This window comes from Lacerta agilis, chromosome 4, assembly GCF_009819535.1.
Source record: "Lacerta agilis isolate rLacAgi1 chromosome 4, rLacAgi1.pri, whole genome shotgun sequence".
Lineage (NCBI taxonomy): Eukaryota > Metazoa > Chordata > Lepidosauria > Squamata > Lacertidae > Lacerta > Lacerta agilis.
In genome coordinates, this window is record NC_046315.1 from 30,542,488 (window position 1) to 30,562,941 (window position 20,454).

General features: G+C 42.2%; 1 protein-coding gene across 1 annotated transcript in view; it reads right to left on the reverse strand.

Annotated features, from left to right (window-relative positions):
• Positions 1-15,985, reverse strand: part of GRAMD1C (GRAM domain containing 1C) — a 60,039-nt gene extending 44,054 nt beyond the window's left edge. The window contains 2 exon segments of the mRNA XM_033146550.1: positions 13,302-13,430; positions 15,893-15,985. Of these exon segments, the coding sequence (XP_033002441.1) occupies positions 13,302-13,430; positions 15,893-15,895 (132 nt within the window). The 5' untranslated portion in view covers positions 15,896-15,985.
• Positions 15,986-20,454: the final 4,469 nt, after the last annotated feature.

Sequence of the window (20,454 nt, forward strand, 5' to 3'; positions counted from 1 at the left end):
GGTTTAAGCTTGTGACCTTCTGGGTGCAAAGCATGTGCTCTATGGTTCTCTCCACGGACAATCTCCTGCATCAAATCTAGTTTGACTCCAGGCCTTGCACAAGCGCCCCCCAAGCCCCTTCCAGTGCAGCCATTAAATTGGAAGCTTCCACTACTGGTTCACATTAACCATGGTTTAGTGTTATGCCTGAACAGCAAAGTGTGGTTAATTGTAAATATATGTCACCTTCATAAGCTATTGTTTGAAGCTGGCTTGCTTCTACTCATCAAAGTTAAGACTAACTGTAGTTTGTCTGGGTTCAGACATCACCACAAAGCAGCATTTAGTTTCCAAACTCCTCCTTGCCACTGTGATGGTGGACAGAGGCATACTTAGGGTCCCTTGTGCCCTTGGCAAGGAGTTGCATTGGCGCCCTCTGCAAAGAAAAATCATTTTACCGCAAGGGCAGGAAGCTTCTTCCATGTTTTATCTCACCACAACACCTATATGCTGTACACCCCAAATCTGAGAGGTGTGTTTGTGTGTGTGTGTTCCTGTGAAGGGCAGTTTTGCCAACCCCTAAGTACGGCTCTGCTGGTGGAGGAAGGGGAGAGCATGAGCCCAAGGCCCCTTGTGGCTCATCCTCATAATACCAAGCCATGGTTTATTATTACATGTGAACACAGCTCACGACTGCTTTATCTCTCACACATGCTGCAGCTTTCCTATTACCTTTTCTTAACATAAATATTCTACAGAAGTGTGGCCACTCTGCATTGTTTGCAGGTGCGTTTTACTCCTCTCAGAATCAGCACCTAAACCCAGAGAGCCCTAGCACAGGAAGCAGAGCTACTGACTTGCTTACTCTCCTTCCATCTCTCATTCAAGAAAGAAAGTTTAAGATACTTAACTTCCATAGGTCATGTGGCTCTTTTACCAAATTTAGTACTGTTTAGTCTAGAAAATAAGTGTCGTTAAATGTGCAAAGATATTGCTGATGCACACATATACACCACCCTCTTAATATATGCACGGTCGTCATTTCGTGACCACAGTATCAAGGTGTGTGAATGAGCCGTCACAGATCCACCATTTTAAAAAAGAGCTTCAACTTCACCTCAGATAAAATGTTTTGTTTTGTTTTGTTTTGTTTTGTTTTTTGCTGGAGCCAGCTGTACATCCAGATGAGAATCAGCTGAACTGAAACATCTCTATTCTTCAAGCTTTAGAAGAATCAGGCCTATGTGTTCTACTTACATGCATTTTCTGTTCCTCTTCATTTCCCCTGAGCTGCTCTGGAGATGATAGTCTCCTAAGCAGAGGGCACTCTTCCAGAGGGCTAATGGCAGACAGAGGCCTGGGCATTAGTGTGATTATGTCCCAGTCTTTGGCTCAGCCCCCCTGTTACTTGTAGAGGCTGAAGGAGAAAGATTTTGGGGAAAAAATCAGATTAACTGTGCAGTGTTTGGGCAGGTGAGATTTTTTTGCCTTCAATCAGACTAGGAAAACATTCCCAGTAGAATCAAAGAAACTAATTTTCAGAAACATTCATGCTACATGACACTACATCAATAATCATTTTTGTTAAGATTCAGATTAACTAAACACAGTAGTAGTTAAGAGAATGATATTACTTCATCAGATACAAGAGAAACAAACCATTCAGGGTCACATTGCAGAGTATCTTAGAAACCTTGGCTCCAAGTCACAGAATCATAGACACATTAAAAAAAAATGCCCACACAACACACAGTCAGATATAGGAAGAAAAAAGGATGGGTGGTATTCTACTAAACAGTTACACTAGTGTGCTCTGCAATGTTCCCAGCCCCAATGATCAATCTGATAAATCTCAAAGATTACAATCTAAAGAAATGGCAATATGGCTGCTGGCAGCTGCTACTCTATCCAGAGCAGAATGCCTGAAAATATATTTGTGGCATAAAGATGTATGGAACCAGGCAACTGCAGAAAAGATAACCCCACAATATAAAGGTTTCCAAAGGTTTAGAAGATCCGAAACATTTTTAGAAGAATTTTAGACAAATCCAGAACAGTAGTAGTGTGGGGCTTTATCATTTGTACCAATACAAATAACCTCCATGAATTTTTGGCATGTCCACTGCAAGAAATATATACCTCTTAATGTTTCTACAAAAAAGTGTCTCCATGTATCTTCCAATTTCATGACAAATTAAGAGGATGGGTACATGGCCTCCTTTGTCATTTCTGATGCGGATGTGGGCTTGGGAGAGAACGTATTTCTTTCAAATCATGTCCAGTCATGTGATCTGGGTCCAGTAGGTGTTAGAATTTAATCAATGCTTAGAGTGTTAAGACTAGGTGTGTTAAGCCAGACCCTGTGCATTAAGATGTGTGCTAGACACTGCTAATCCTTTAATTAAGCCAAGTGTTGAAAGGTTAATTAAGCTGGCTGACTTCATTGTGAGGAAATTGCCTGGGCTGGTGGGCCATTAAGAAGACTACAGAGGATCAAAGGAACTCTGTGTGTGACATCAAATGGGTGAGGCTCCTCTTCTTCAAGAGATGAAGCCAACTTTAGGTTACGTTTAGGGTTCAGAGCCGTGATGTGACAAATGAGTTATGTGATCTACAAGCTGAAGAAAAGCTGCAGGCAGGCCCAGCCATGGCAGATGTCTGTTTGAATCCAGGGCTATGCCTATGGGAGAAGCAAGACCCTCTTGGGAGTGTAATGTTGAGAACCCTTCCATCATAGACTCAGGTTGTGTATGTGTGTAAATAAACCATATATCATAAAGACACAAGAGTCTGTGCTGCGCCTCATTTCCAGAAGCAAACACAAACCCTGGGTAAGCACACCTGGAATGTCACACAACTCTGAGATTGGGGTGGTGTGTAACAAAAATTTTAACAGCCTTGAGACTGCTGTGGGAGGAGGTTTAAAAATCTCTTAATAAATAAATCCTTGCCAGTCAATAAATGTTTCATAACAATTTCATCTAGTTTCTTTTCATCCGTGCAACAGCTCAACATCTTGCTTATCAAGACAGAAATCAACACTCCGCTCTTTTAAGAATTCTCCATCATGCAAAGATCTTAAAATCTGCATACCAATCCAATCAGTCAGTTCAATTACAAAGAAGGTAGGATGTCAGGAAAGGACCAGTATGCTCCTGGAATTTTAAAAGGTGCATTCACACTTAATTTTTCAATCATGTCCCAAAGCAAATTCACTTGACTAGATTTTTGTTTCCCCCTTCTGGGATTGTCAACACAAACAGGGAATTTGTATGACTGGAACAATATTAGGACTGTGGCGCACTGTGCTCAAACATACTTTCTTACCAATGGGAGTGAACTCTTCCTTCCCAATGCACAATCCCAGTAACAATGGGCCATACACATACACACATCTGTACTGAATTTAAGAAAAAGATGAAACATAGCTGCATTAAACATAATGTGTAGGTTGACCGTAGGAGTAAACAGCTTATGTGGATAATGGGAAAATAAGATGCTGTTCACAGCTAACAAGTAAGAAATAAAAGTAATGTTGCCTGCACCTTCGCTCACATGAGAGCTGAATGGGCAGAGCCAGTGCTGCTAACTCTTCCTCAGTTCCAAATATGGTTCCTGTTAAGAATTATTGGCTTACAAGGACAGGGCACTACCATAATTTGCCAAAATCCTCATGGCACCACAACTACTGTGGCTGACACAGCTTCATAGCCTCTTGCTATGACAGCTCTCAGAGTAGAGGATATAGAGAAGGAACAGTAGAAGAGGAATTAGAACATCTTCCCATTCCCCAAGCTCTATGGTACTGTAATAAGAAAATATTGCCAAAACAGCAGGCTCCCTCTCTCCTTTCTGCCTCTTGGAGCCACTGTGAAGAGATGGGTAGTCTGTTGGCTTGGTGGTGGTGAGAAACCATAACTGTCACTTATAACCTTTTCCAGAGGTTGATGTTATGGGGAGTAGAGGAGGAGGCCAGGTGACTGCTGCTTAGGGATGGGGGAGAAATTTGATTCAGTTTGCATTTAAAGCCAAATTTATCAAAGTCCCACTTCCTGAATCCATGTGAGAACTGAAAGGCAGCCATCCTTCAAAATGTGCAAATTTTGAAATACAGTTCTCCAGCCAACCCTTATTTACAAAAGAGCATAAAACTGCATAAAAATGAAAATGTAAGTGAAAATAACATACAATAATGCAGTAAAAGTGCATCTGGACATTCTGTTGTTGCACCCATAACCTGGGTTTAAGGTGCCATTTAGCTCCTAGCTTTCAAATATCAGTTTCTAACACTGTATCTGACTATACCTGTCAAGGCAGTTGCGTGTGAAGACCCCCAAAACCACCCCCAAATGAAGACACAATAGACACAAATTTTAGTTTAAGGTTTTTGGCATTAATTTTGGCCACAACTTATTGATTACAGCAAGTGAGTGGTTGCTTAAGCATTGGTTCCAGACTACATGAACCTGCACGGTGGCAGGAACAGGACTGACATTGGGCACCACCATGTGTCAGTAAGGGAAAGCATCCTGGGGGAGCGAGAAGCTGGCTTTGTTCTTACAGCTCACCCCAGATGCTTCCAGGGGCTCTGCGTGGCCCTAGCCCCTTGACAGGGTTCGGACAAAGGCAAGGCGAGCCCCCTGGATTCCTTTAATGGGATTCCCTAGCAGCAGCAATGGAGGGGCAGGCACAGCCAACCACGTCTCCTCCCCAAAACATTGAACCAAATGCCTAACCGCCAACCTTACAAAGTTGTGATGATTTGCTACATGGTAGGCAAAAATGAAGTGGCACCAGCCAATCAGCCAAATGACAAAATTCCTACCGGGCCCCTGCTCCAAAACAGATGACCCCCCTAGACAGACATAGCAAGGCTAAAAGAACAACCCTAAATATAGGGAGAGGAGGGCGGCTGATCCGCTGCATGTCGCAAGAAAGAGAAGCTCTCCAGCGACGTGCAGCAGCTTAAATAGTCCCTCAGCAGCCAATAGCCACCCTAACCAGCCAAATTTCTGCCCCAGCAACAGAGGGGCAACCAATGGGGTATTGTGGCCATCCAAACGGTCCTGCCCCACAACAGGGAGGCAATTTACGGTGATCTCACCGCAACACATGCCCTCCATGATGGAGGACACAACTTTTCTTTGGTAGAAAAAGGAAATACAGTGGTACCCCGCTAGACGAATGCCTCGCTAGACGAAAAACTCGTTAGACGAAAGGCATTCGCTAGCGGAAGGCTGTCTCGCAAGATGAATTTCTCAATGGGCTTGCCTCGCAAGACGAAAGTTTTTTGCGATCCCCCCCCCCCCCGTCAAACTGCTCTTCCCCCGTTGGTGCTTCGCAAGACGAAATTTTCGCTATACGACAGCACTCGCAAAACGAATTAATTTCGTCTTGCGAGGCACCACTGTACATTTCTGGAGCCTTATATACCTTGCTTGAGATATACTGTATATTTTTTCATATGTTAGCTGTTTTTTTCATATAATGCTGAGTGCCAAAGAGTACCAGGCCACATATGTATTTTGTATAAGGTTCAGTTACTCAAGTAAATCCCAGAAACTAGTTCTTCCAGATAAGTAAGGGAATCCTTCAACAGCCTCCCAAACCAAAGTATGGATGAACACACACAGACACGTAAAGGAGCTTTTCAATAAATCTGCATCCTGCCTTATCCGTATTTTGACTCTTAACCACATTTGTAAATACTTAACAATCACTTCCCTCCTGATTGGGAAGGTGATAGAAGGCATCTGAAAATAGTGTTTTTAACATGACTCATATATGCCTCAATACCCAGTGCTCCACACTGGCAGCACTGGTGTTATAACAGATCATACTTCCGCTGTGATCTAATCACGTACAGAATCTCCTTGCTTCCACCACCCTCATAATTTGCACCATGATTTTCACAAAGCTTCTCTAGCTCTGAAGAAATAAGGTTTCTGTTTCTCATAAATTAGTTTTTTTAAGGGAAATGCTTCAAAAAAAAAATTATTGCAAGCCAAAAAAAAAAACCAACCCCTAGTTATTTAAGACTAAAAAATGTTGTTTCCTACACTCACTTTAAGTCAGGCTTGAACTTTTAAAAATTTCCTTCACTTGTTATACAGAAACAATAACCACATGACACACAACAACTTAAAAAGCTGTGCACTTATATTTTGCAGGCCAATGGGCTACCTATTCATGCCAAGTACAGACGCTACGGTGAAAATAAAACCAACTCAAATTATGCCAACTGCCTATACAGTACTGAAGCAATTATTTTTAACATTTAATTGAGATCATATGCTCAAACATGCTTAAAAGCAAAAGCAAAACTACAAAGAAGCCACATTTAAGATGTTTTTAATCGTTGCCTGGCAGCATAAAACTCTTAAATACTTAGGAGTGGTTGATTTTGTTGTTGACGCTTTTATGTATGAGTATTATCTGAACTGAATCTAAAACAACTGCTTTAGTTTTCTTGGCTTTATTTTCACCATGGTTTATATAGCAGGAATTAAGGGGATTATATATATGAGAAAAACTGTTTTAAGAGAACCAGCATATCTCTGTATTAACAGACCATGGAAAGTTTGGCCTCTGGCACAACAGAGGCAAGAATACTCCTGATGAGCTTGTGAATACTGTCTGGCTGACATCTTGCAGCTTTAGGATGGGAATTAAATCACAAGACACATAACATTCAGAGGTGAGCTCTCTCCAATGTCCTGCTAATTGGCAGAGAGAAACAGATATACTAGGGATCAGAACAGACCCAGCAGAAGCCAATGAGCAGCATTTGTGCAAGATTCTCCTGTACCCATGATATGCTTGCTTTTGGGGAAATGACTTCCTCTGGATTATTGAGCCATGTACTGTAAATGTATTGTGAGAAATATGTTATTGCCCATCCTTTTGTATTCCCATTAAACCACAGAAATATAAGCCTTCTGCAGCTATTAGTCCTTTATATGCCCAGAGCAGGGACGCGAGTGGTGCTGTGGTCTAAACCACTGAGCCTAGGGCTTGCCAATCAGAAGGTTGGCAGTTTGAATCCCCGCGACGGGGTGAGCTCCCGTTGCTCAGTCCCTGCTCCTGCCAACCTAGCAGTTCGAAAGCACGTCAAAAATGCAAGTGGATAAATAGGTACCGCTCTGGCGGGAATGTAAACAGTGTTTCCGTGCGCTGCTCTGGTTCGCCAGAAGCGGCTTAGTCATGCTGGCCACATGACCTGGAAGCTGTCTGTGGACAAACGCCGGCTCCCTCGGCCAGTAAAGCAAGATGAGCACCACAACCTCAGAGTCGTCCGTGACTGGACCTAACAGGGGTCCCTTTACATTTACCCAGGGATTTCTGAATATAGCAGCTCTGTGAGTAAGGGTCTCCTAGCAACTCTCAGCATCCTTAATTAGTTTTCAGGATTCATTAAGAGAAGCCATGGCTGTTTAAAGTGGTATAATGCTTTAAATATATATTGTAGATGAGGCCTTAGTGTGTTCTGTGCCTCCCTTCATCTTCTCCCACAAGATATTGGTTACTCTTGTCTCAAAGTAAACACTGGACTAGAAGACAATGTGACCAAAAAAAACCCAACTGAACTAATAGGATGCGTGCCCTTCAGCTTTCGTATAATGCTTGCTAGGAAAAACAAACAAGAGCAGCAGCTAGACATACAACACTGTTAAAAAAACAGTCTGAATAGGGGACACACAAACCAGATATAACTAATGGTTCAATCCAGTCAGACTCATAACAAGTATCTAATAAGTTTAAAATTCTTCTATCGTATACTCTTCAACTTAATTCTTGTTGAGGTGCTAAAACTGCATCTATGCCACTTCATTAATAGGTGGAAGCTTGGATTAATTTAGGCTTTTCCGCCTACAAACAAAAAGACCCATGCACAAAAAAAACTAGCCACAGATAAACCCTAAGGTCTTTTGATTTTTTTAAACTAAGTAATCTTGGAAAGTCTGATACAACCTACCTTGAAAAGAAGAGTATATCCTCAAAGGGCGAATCAGCATCAAATCCACTGGGAGAATATTCCATTGTATGGGGCTGAGGTGTATGTTGTAGCAAGCATGCCAACGTTTAGAAACATGGTCCGGTGGGTTTAGAGGTACGGTTTTGTTGTTGTTTTCACAGCTCCCTTAACTATATGACCAGGAGTACACTTGGGAAGATCTGTGCTTATCCTAAGATGCCAGATCACTGTTTGGCAGGGTGTTAAAAGTCAACTGTTTTAAACGTTTGAGAGCACGCTGCCAGCAATTATATCATTCACGTGTTTGTTATGAATCAGGATGCAAGAACAGGTCGCAGTCAGCTGTGAATAACCCTGCCATGTGTTAGTGAGACATCTAATTAGCACAGCAAAACATGACAGAAAATGACAGTGCACTACAATTACAGTGGGTTACAGTGCTTAATGTGTTAAGTGAGGTATGTTGCCACCTGATCTGGCTCATGCGTCTCCTACAGCAGCCTTCCCCAACCTGCTAGCTCTACAGATGTTTTGGACTACCATACTATGCTGAATTTTGTGAAATGACTGGGCATCATGAACCAACCATACTCAGCACAAGGAGAGCTACTCTGCTTCACCTTTCCAATTTTTTATTTTTTTTTAAGGAGAAACAATAGACTTGTCACGGAACTCTTTGTCTCCCACTGTGAAAGCCAGATTGGCAAAATCCACAAGTTACTAACTCACCTTTCATAGAATCATAGTGTTGGAAGGGATCCTGAGGGTCATCTAGTCCAGGCATAGGCAAACTTGGCCCTCCAGATGTTTTGGGACTACAACTCCCATCATCTCTAGCTAACAGGACCAGTGGTCAGGGATGATGGGAGTTGTAGTCCCAAAACATCTGGAGGGCTGAATTTGCCTAAACCTGATCTAGTCCAACCCCCTACAATACAGAGATCTCAACTAATGCATCCATTATGGGTGTTCTCATTTAACTGTTTTATAAATATTTTAATAATAGAAAATTTGTGGCCTCTTATTGCATACAAGCATTTTAAGGCATTGTTATCGCACCCTTCTAGTGTAAATGCACTACACAGGGTGGCTTATAAGATATAAACATTACAATCACTCATTAAAAACAGAGAAACGTTACAAAAGAGACAGGCTCAACAGCTGATCATCATGAAAGCCACCAAAGGAAAAGTGGACTTTTGGACTTGCAACTTCAACCTTTATTGCCATAAATGTTTTCTGCTTTAACAATGATAAACCTTTCCAAGATTTTACAAGGAATTTTGGTGTTTGATATTTTTGCTAAAATAATATTATGGAAATCTACACTGATTCTCTCTAAGTAACATTAGTGAATTTACAAGCAAAGTTTCCCAGCAACATCTAGTCGACTCGAAACCAACAGCCCTGGGGGAAAATCTGTGAGAATCCAGGCTGTCTTCTTACTTGGGTTTAACCACAATAAAAAAGGTCTCAAGAGGTGCAATTACATCTTCATGGAAATATTCACAGCCCAACAACTAAGGCTTAATTAACAATTGCGTCCTACCTTTCTACATCATTATACAGATTAGCCGAAAACAACATTCCCTGCAGAAATCTGTTTCCTGCTAGTTGGCCTCAAGAATCACTATTGGCAAGCATACAGAAATGAAATTTAAATCCCAGTTCCTTGTTCTAAATTTGCATGTTTACCACCCTTTGGGGCGTTTTTTAAAAAAGAAAAAGGAATAGAACAGTTGATGTGGTCTGATGTGTGTCAACCCAAACCACTTTTAATTAGAATGAAATCACACTAACTATAAAATCCTATGCTTATTTACTCAGAAGCCAGTCATAGTAGTTCTTTTCAAGCACTGTACTTGCATGCGATAATAAACATGTGTAGAGGAGGGCAACACTCACGAGCCACATTCACAAGTCTGCCCACTCAGTGGCTCCGCCCTTTTATGGCCCCGCCCTCTGTTGTCTTCTTACTAGTCCTGTCCTCACGTGTTTAAAGGTCTGAAGTAGGGAGCTACAATATGAATGTAGACTCCCGTGATTCGGAACCCTGCATTATCACCCTTCTAAGGCTGCATTCACATATTATGTTTGAGCTCTCTCATGATGTAAAATCTACTTCCAGAACTACAGTGGAATATAATGCAAGTTTACCACTCATTTCCATATTATTTGCAAACTTTTTCCCCTGTAAGCAAATAACACACAAATTAGCACTAAACTTGCACTACATTCCACTATAGGTCCAGAAGAGACTTTCATGTCATGTGAACACTTAGATATAATGTGGAACTTAACAGTTAGGGAGAAGTCGTGAAAACAGAATAAACCACCATGTGATTGCAGCCCCAACTGAGGCCATGCCCCAACTGCAAGTAGAGGCACTTGCAGCAGGCTCTCTACTTCAGACCACCCCACACAACATGTGGTTGGTGAATAGGCAGGGCCAATGAAGAAGCAATAACAGGGGTGGGGCATGGCCTCATTCTCCCATCACACAATTGTAAGCCTATCAGGGAAGAACAACTCAGAAAAGGCTGATGTGTTCAATGGGCCTCATAAGTATGGCTACTCATACCTGTAAGTACGTTTAGGATTGCTGCCACAGTTTGATGCCTAATGTTCAGAGCTTCAAGGCTCCACCAGAAATTCACAGAAGCAAGAAAGAATGGTTTTAAGATCCATGGAGCAAAATTTGACATTTCCCCTACTAGCCATTTATTTAAATATTTATTTATTAAATTTGTATAGCACCCTTCATCTGTAGATCTTAGGTGAGGAGATTCCAGCTGAGGGAATGCTGTGTGATGCTGAGGATCCAGCACACGACTAAAGATCTCAGCTCAGCAGCTGATTCACTTCATCAGCTCAGGTATTTAACTTCTGACTCAAATTTCCTATGCCAAGAGTATGATTAATAATTTAAAATTGTAATCAAGGATGGCTCAGATAATGCTTCCATGCCTGGAGCAGGTGAGCAAGTAGCATTGCCCGAGTGATCGGACTCCCCTGTTTCACAGTTTACAGGTAGAATGCTTTTTAATACAGAGAGATTTTTAGCCTGTAGACATAAACTACTTAGAAATTATGATTTCTTAGGCCAAACTAAACATGACATCATTCACAAAACTAGCAGTTGGGTGAATAGCTTTTAAGTGTAAATATCAGGTACAGTGGCCAATCTAGTCTGGGATCTAGGAACGTGAGGGCTGGACTTTAACCCTTTGCTCCCTGTGCTTCCAATCAGATCACTTCCACCTGCTATTTGGACTAGAAGTTTTTATTGGTGTGAATAGAATCGTCCCTTTCCAGTGTGCCTCCTCATTCCCAAATTGAGGGTGCATTAGGAGGCAAGGGTTAAAGCCCCCTCCCTCCCTCCCTCCCTCCCTCCCTCTGCATAGCTTAGTCAATACAGCATGAGACTCTTTAATCTCAAGGTTGAGGGTTCGAGCCCCACATTGGGTAGAAGATTCCTACATCTGGGTCCCTTCCAAGTCCCAACTCTACAGTTCTATGATTTGCCTCACCAGGTTCGCAGCCTGGGTCAGCGACACCACTTCCCTGGCTTTGTACACCTACAAAACCAATCACAGTTGCTAAACCTTGTACTGTAGTTTTGTTTCTTAATCAGCAGCAACTGCAACTGCTGAATAATAATAAAGCCCAGTGGCACAGCACTGGATTGTACTTACTTATTTATAAAAGTATTTTTATACTGCCATACTGTATCACAAAATATCACCATGGTGTACCATGATAAAACATAAGACACCTTGAAAAAACAATACAAATAATTATTAAAGTGATTACCGGTAGTTAATTCAACAGCCGCAAAGGCCTGTCTGCATAAAAAGGTATTCAAGAGACGCCTTATGAAACTTCCACATTCTTAAAAACATAAGAAGAGCCTGCAGGATCAGGCCGATGGTCCATCAAGTTCAGCATCCTGTTCCCACAGTGGCCAACCAGATGCCTATGGGAAGCTCGGAACCAGGATCAGTGTATTCTCCCCTCCAGCAAGTGGAGTTCAGAAGCATTACTGTATCCAGCTATGGATGCAAAGCACAGCCATCAGGGCCAGAAGCTATTGATAACCTCATTTCCATGAATTTGTCTAATTCTCTTTGGTAGTCATCACTGCCTCCTGTGGGAGCAAGTTCCCTAGTTTGACTATGTGCTGTGTGAATAAGTACTTTCTTCTATCTGTCTTGAACCTTCCACCATTCAGCTTCAATAGATGTCCACAAGTTCTGGTGTTACGAGGGAGAAAAACTTTTCTCTAGCCGCTTCCTCCATGCCACGCATATTTGTATAAACTTCTACCATGTCACCTGTTACTTACCTTTTCTCTCAACTAAGAAGTCCCAAACACTTTGACTTTGCCTCATAGGAGTATCGCTCCATCCTGTTGATCATTTCGGATTCCCTTTTCTGAACCTTCTCCAGCTTTACAATACCCGTTTTGAGGCGAGGTAGCCAGAACTTTTCACAGTACAGTAGTACCTCGCGTTACATAACCCTCTGGTTACATAAACTTCAGGATGCAAACGCGGCAAACCCGAAGTATTTTTCCGGGTTTCACTGCGTGCGCGTGCGCAGAAACACTCTACCGTGCTGTGCGCATGCGCAGAAGTCGTCCTCAGGTTGCAGAAACCTCGGGATCCAACCAGACCTCCAGAATGGATCCCGTCCGCAACCAGAGATACCACTGTATTCCATATACGGCTGCACCATAGATTTGTGTGACACAGCATTATAATATCGACACTTTTATTTTCAAGTCCTTTCCTAATGATCCCTAGCATGAAACTTGCCATTTCACAGCTGCTGCACACTGCAGCGACATCTTCATTGAGCTACCTACTGTGACCACAAGGTGCTGTTCCTAGTAAGTCACAGCCAGTTCCATGAGCATATATGTGAAATGAATTTTTTTTTGTCCCAATATGCAGCTTTACACTTTATGCCGAATTGCATGTGCTGTTTTACAGCCAATTTGGAGACCCTTTTAGAGCTCTTTGCAATCTCTTTTTGTTTTAATGACCCTGAAAAATTTAGTACCATCACCAAACTTGGCCACCTCACTGTTCACCACTAACCCTAGATTGTTAATGCACAAGATAAATCAGTAAGCAAGCCTTGCAACCTTACAGCGCTGCTGCCAATGACTCAGTATGAAATATATCAGTGAGGTCACTTCTCTTCAAGTCAAGAGATACACACAGTGATCATTACAATCTCCCCAAGATGAAAGAAGGGGTTGGCTTATTCAAACTGTTATAGAATGCAGGTTGTCTTGGAATACAGATCACTTATACATAACAGAGAGAACCCATGAAATTACCCAAAAGCTCCAGTCAGTATTCCAGTTGTATGGAGGGGAGGCTTGAATTTTCTCTGTACACAAACTAAGGTTTTCCTCCGAGTCCACCAACAGCTGACTGATAAGGCCATGATCCACTTCTTGAAGTGCCTGTGAACAAGGAATAAAATTGTGCAGCTCAATAAACTGGAGTAAAATGCAGCATTTCTAGCTAAACCTTTACGGCTCTGGATAAGCCACAAGGAACAAGGAAGGAACATTTCCAATCTACTTTGTTCTAATTAGGTTATAGCATTTCAAAGTCTTTTACCCCTTGATTAGTTCATTGCATGCACATTATGCCTTTCATTTGTTGCAGACAGGCTTCACATCTTCAGTTAAGGTCCCACTAATTCAACCAGCACTCAAACTCCTATATGATATATCTGGAGGGAAAGTTATTTTTACCCATCCTCTCTTTCCATTCCAGGGGTCCCTTTAACTTTTTGTTTACAGCCTGTGTAGATCAGACTATAATCAGCACAGCACTGAGAAAAACTACCTTTATTTTGTTAACTTTTTATGTGGGGCAAGTGTTTGCCTCTCAGAAGGTATGTGCTCTCTCACTTTGCTACGGCAGAGCAGGATCAGTCAGCTGACCACAGAAGGTTTTAAGTTCTTAAAAACCAACAAAGCTAACCATCTGATATCAATATCTGCCATTTTGAGAAAACTTAGCTTTGGAGTTTGGAGCAGTGAAATATTTCAACCCAATGGCCACATACCCTTCTAAGCTATCTTCCCGGGGTCACATGCCAGTGGTGGGTGGGGCCAGAAACAAAAGTGGGAGGAGCAACAAAAGTTGCTTTTATTTTTGTTCAGTAGGTTGGTTTGTACATACACTCATATCCCTCTGTCTTCCATCCAAATGAACAAAAAGCATTATCAAAAGTCAAGGGCGTATTCTAACCACACAAACACTCAAGGAGGGTGTGAAGCAGGTCATGCCCACCCACCCACCCCCATGCCTGTTTTTTAAATTTTCTTGCGTGTGCTGGGGGGCGGGGATATATGGCACTACTAAGTCATAATTCAGTGTTTCTTTAAAAATGAAAACTGCAGCAAAATAGCCTTTATATGTAAATAGCAGAAAATAAATTTTACACTGAAAAGGAACACACAGGATTATCGCCACAGGACCAATATATAGATAAAGTATGCTGGTCCACATCATGCCTCAAGACTCTTGACCAAAGACTGCCAAGTCAGTAGAGCATGAGACTCAATCTCAGGCTTGTGGGTTCAAACCCAACTCTGTGATTCTCTGAGTAAATACCTGTAGTGGAGTTGGTTGGAACAAAGATATTTGAGGGAAAGTACAGTATATGAAGATCCCAAGGGCGGACAAGAGAAACAGTGCTCTTTAGAAAATCAGCTTTCACCCAGCTTAAAAGAGAATTCTTAATGTATTATACAGTCAAACCTTGGTTCCCTAATGGCTTAGTTGCCAAACAAATCAGCTTCCGAACGCAGCAAACCTGGAAGTGTTCCGGTTTGCGAACTTTTTTCGGAAGTCAACATCCAACACAGCTTCCGCGGCTTCCACTTGAGTGCAGGAAGCTCCTGCAGCCAATCGGAAGCCGTGCCTTGGTTTTTGAACAGTTTCGGGAGTCAAGCAGACTCCCAGAATGGATTAAGTTTGAGAACCAAGGTACCACTGTATATAGAAACGTACAGTATTCTAATGCACCAGCATTATAACACTATACAATTTCAACAGTATTTGCGAAAGGACAACCACATGCCAACAGCCGACAAATGTTTACTTTTAAACTTCTTTTGTAAATGAAGTTTACAAAAGATAATAATGGCATTGAAGGGTTTCATTTTAAATTAATTTTTAAAGTTTTCTATGGAAGGCTACAAAAAAAAAGCATCCTGAGAACACTCCAGAGCTGAGGGGGTGGTAGTGGTCAAAAAATAAAGGACAAAGCACAGCCCTATCAGGTATTGAGTTTCTTGCCCCCCCCCCCCTTACCAGTATAGACTAGCTTACAACACACATAGCTTACAGAATCTATAGGATCAAAACGTTTTAAGAACTAGCATTTTAAAACAGGTTTATGTGCATATTGGGATTGCTCCTCCCTCTATTCCCCTCCGGGACTCCAGCACCATTTAACAGCTGTGTGACAGGCAGAAATTCAACAAGTGAAGTTCTTCCTATCACTGGATCTGCATGGCAGGAAATTGGAACCCTTTTGCTTAAAGATACAGAATTCCTGCCAAGGAAAAAAATTGTTGGGCAGGAAATAAAAACCCCGTGACCCATAGCCGGGTGTTAAGGGGAGTAGCAAGCAGCAAATTTTCCCCTCAAAGGGGGAAATTTTTAGACCTCAAACGTCTACCTACGTTATCAGCAACGACTACTGTACCGATAGTTTGCAAGAGGAAAAAAAAAAGCAGCACCCGGGAGGAGAGGACTGTGAATACAGGGACGCTATTTGAAACCTCCAAGTCCGCAGCCATCCACTAACAGGCTGAAGAGCCTATTAAATTTTGCTTGCAAAATGAGTTGGGGGAGCAGAGGAAGTACAAGTGCAAAGTCAACGGGCAAAGATCGCAACGCTTACCATGGAGAGAAGAAAGAAGATGCAACCTGCAAGCGGGTTGTCTCAAAAATTAGCACCATAGGGCTGCCTGCAACGCCTCTCTCCCCAGCAATTTAAAGGGCCAGCAGCAGCATTAAGCAAAATACACACAGAGCGCGCGGAAAATGAGTTTCTCTCGCCTACGAGAAGTGCCGGCTCTTTTCGAAGCAGGCGATTTGTCCGACCATTGACGCTTTGGCCAAGCTGCCCTGTGCTGTGGAGATGCTTACACGAGAAGTTTTTTTGCGAGGGAATTTTAAAAGCTGCTCTTTCTGAGTCTGGAAGATTTTTTATTATTTAGGACAAAAATAAGATCCAGGATGGCTGGGATTTCACCCCTCCCCCTTGACTAAAAGGGGGGGGGGGTTAAGGCCCATCCATATGTACAAACGAATATCATCTTTCACTCTCTTATGTGCAGTATACACATTAAAAGAAAAAGATGGTGTTGTCGAGGGATTTTCAGGAGCGGAGTATTCTCTCAAGTCTGGCAATACCTCCCTCAAATGGGCGCAGCCAGGGTTTTTGTTAGGAGGGGCAGGCTTTTGTTGGGGGGGGGGGCAGAACCTCAGATTTGTATTGATTTTGATTGATTGGGGGGCAGCTGCTCCCCTCCCCTGCCCAGGCTCCTTCATGTGTAGATAGTCACTATTAGTAATATATAAGTGTGGGACAAAACACTGCAGGGTAGTGGTTCTATTTCGTTCATATTCAGTTCTATTCCCCCCCTCTCTCTGTGGCTTTTTTTGGGGGGGGCGGAGAGAGATTGCGCCCTTCGTTTTGCTTTACTATATTTTTTTTACTTTTGCACACCTGGGTTTCCGACCCCCCCCCCAAGCCTGCTGATACCTCTTGTGCTACTACATAAACAAGAGCAGACTCTCCCCCCCCCGCCCCCAAGACTGAAATAATATCCTTTATTTATCATGTATTTCCAATAAAATAATAGCTCACCTTTCTGACCAAGGAGGCACACTATATACAGCATTACAGCACAATAAAACAACAACAAAAGACAAAACCAATAAAATTGGCTAGTTGAACCTATGCTATATATAAATTACTGCTTAGTACAGTATATCAGCCACAGCATTGCATTTGAGCTCCATGTGCTTCAAAACAGAGCCACCTACAGGAACATAATATGTTAACAAGCTTTTTTAAATGTTAAAAAAAATAAAATTGTTTGTTGCACGCCACTCCAATCTGAGGTTCCAGTGGTTCCAGGCAAGGGCCTGGTTTCCTTGTTAACAAAGCAGGTTCTTTTTTGGTATTATTATTATTATTATTTCTTCATTTTATAATGTATGTCAAACAGAGAGAACAATTATAACTGACACAAATTAAAAGATGAAAAACACAACTATAAAGGCACATAGTATGGATAGTTGCATGAGCTGAAATAACAAAGTCCAAGTAAAGACTATCAATGTTATCAGATATTCTGTTCTGGATTAGGTTCTTTTTTATTTTTATTTCTCCTCCCTGTGTTTATAGTTCACATTTTTGTTCTAATTTCCAGTGCTGATGGCTCCTTCCCCCCTCCCCCGTTATGCAGTCATTAGAGCTAGAATATTTTTGTACAAAAGCTGAGATTCACACAGCTTCATCAAAAAGTGTGCTGCCAGAAGTCTCTCAAGTCACAAGAGCTGGTGGCTGTGAAATAACTGAACTGCTAATAATCTTACAATATAAATCTGGACCTGAAATGTTGGTGTTTGTGTGGAAGAGAGAATGAAGTAATAATAATAATAATAATAATAATAATAATAATAATACAGTGGTACCTCTGGTTAAGAACTTAATTCGTTCCAGAGGTCTGTTCTTAACCTGAAACTGTTCTTAACCTGAAGCACCACTTTAGCTAATGGGACCTCTCGCTGCCACTGTACCACCAGAACACGATTTCTGTTCTCATCCTGAAGCAAAGTTCTTAACCCGAGGTACTATTTCTGGGTTAGCGGAGTCTGTAACCTGAAGCGTCTGTAACCCGGGGTACCACTGTAATAATAATAATAATAATAATAATAATAATAATAATAATTAATAATAATAATAATAATAATAATAAAGATAGATAGATAGATAGATAGATAATGTTGATGGTGATGATACAATTGAAATGTTTCCAGCGAATTGGAAACTTGGGGGTGGCTGAAACCCAGGTCTGCCGCTATTTGTGGTGGCCTCAATAGGTGGATGCTCAAGAGAAGCTGGAATATCGAGAGTCTAGAGACTCGGGGCTCCCCAGAAGCTGGTATTCAATGTCACACTCTTGTATGCTAAGAGGCTGCTGAATTTTCACTACCTGCTGTGGGCTCCTGAGAGCTGGCCCTGCTAAACAACCCAGAAGAGCCCACCTTGAGCTCCAGAGTTATTACAATAGGGTTGCTGAGAACCCAGCAGCTCTCTCTAGTGGCCATGGATGCTTGAAGCAAGCAGTCGCGCCCTCCCAATCCCAGCCTCTGCTTTTTGTAACAAGCATGGATATAATAGCTTGCTGCTCCATTCTGTGCTGGCAGCAGACCCCTTTGTATAGACAATGTTTCTACCCTTCGTCTCCCTATCCCTGGGGAGCAAGAACTCAGAGTTCTTCTGCCTTGACCTCGCAATCTGTTTTTGCAGAGCTAGAGCACCACTTGTGAATTTGTAGGATGCATAGGAGCCTACTGCTAGGGACCGTGGGGGCTTCAGCCCTCACAATAAATTATTTGATGAGGTCGGGCCACCACAAAGTTGATGGGCATTCCCATTCAAAAGGTGTGTGCACACTGCGTCATATGATCAATTATGCAGGGCAGGGCTCACCTGGGCCCCCACAATATTTTATTCAAGTTGGCACCCCTAGTAGAACAGAAGGGCATCTGCACATGTGCAGCAGGGTATATTGTCACCATCAAGTAATGACAGCTATTAGAATAATAGAATCTCAGCTAATGCATACAGTGGACGCTCGGGTTACGGACGTAATCTGTGACGGAGGCATGTCTGCAACCCACAGCGTTTGTATCCCACAGCACCGCATCTGCGCGAGTTGCAATTCGGCGCTTCTGCGCATGTGCAAGCGCCGAAACACGGAAGTAACCCGTTCCGGTACTTCCAGGTTCCGTGCAGAGCGCAACCTGAAAAAACGTAACCCGCAGCATCTGTAACATGAGGTATGACTGTACATGACAGATGGCCATCCAACCTCTGCTTAAAAACCTCCAAGGAAGGAGAGCCATAGGGATAGATGGGTCTTGCCAAAAGGCACGTACAGTTACTAGGCCGAGGGCAGAAGATTGTCTACCTGTGCCCAGTCCAAATCGTATGCCTATAAAGCAACCCTGCCCTTACTATATGCTGTGGAATACAACTCCTGTCAGCCCTGACCACTGACCACACTAGCTAGGGATAATGGGACTTGTAGTCCAAAATATGGAAACCACCAGGTCTGAGAAGGCTGCTTTAAATTGTTTGTTTGTTTAGATCATCAGCTGGTATGTGGATGAAAGCAATTATATTTAATGGTGGTAATCTGCCCTGTTGCCATGACAATAGATCCCTTCTATGCTTCTATTCTTATTCTAAAATATTGAGCACATTGTTACTTACATCTCTGTCTCATGTTATTGAGAATGCAGGAGACAAAGCAGAGAAGATGAAAAATACATTGCAATGACTTTTGTAACATTCTCTGTTTAATAAAGATCAGGTAAGAACTATGTACAACAGGTCTCCTCTCCTTTTGCCATTTCCAGCCCTTCTGCCTCCTGCTTGGGCCTGACCTAGATATGCAAAGCCAGTTTTCTAGACAAAGAGGTGCCGGAACTCACCACAAATGTCTCCCTTGTTCTCTTATGATGGCAATGGCGCCCACCAGAGAGGTGCCGGAACTGAGTTCTGGTGAGTTGTGGTTGAAAACAAGCCCTGTAATGCAATCTTATATAGTCACATGTGTCCTTTCAGCTTCTGTTGGTAAAAGTAGGGTGAAAAGATTTAGGATGACAGTGCAGGTAAACCACCAAACTCAATTACCTGCGCTTAAGTTAAATCCGCTGAATTTCTCACCCTTGTTATCAACAATACAAGAAACAACTCATCAAATGAGATAACCGGTCTCTGAGCACAGGGCAGGGCAGCTAAACATACTTTTGTTGTGATTTTTCACTACAGATATTAGAGCTTCAAGATGAAGCAGGGCAGCAGGGACAAGAGATCTGTGACACCCCAGATGTTGGACTACATACTCTTTTTCATTTTTACATTACACTTCCCAGGGCTAAGCCATGAAATTGAAAACAGACTCTAGGCATGGCACAGTTAAGTCCAACTATTCCCATGGGTCATGAGACTATTTATTCTTATTCCCTGACAACACACAAGTTTGTTTGGGTAGTTTTCAAAACCCCAGTGGCAATTAAATTAAATGTAGTTAAATTAGTCATGGAGAATAAAGACAACCAACAATCAGTTTTATCAGTAACTGAAAAAAGTTGCACAAGAGGGGTAGAATGTATTTATTAAAAAATAATTGTCACTCACTTTCCCTTCCAAACTAGAGG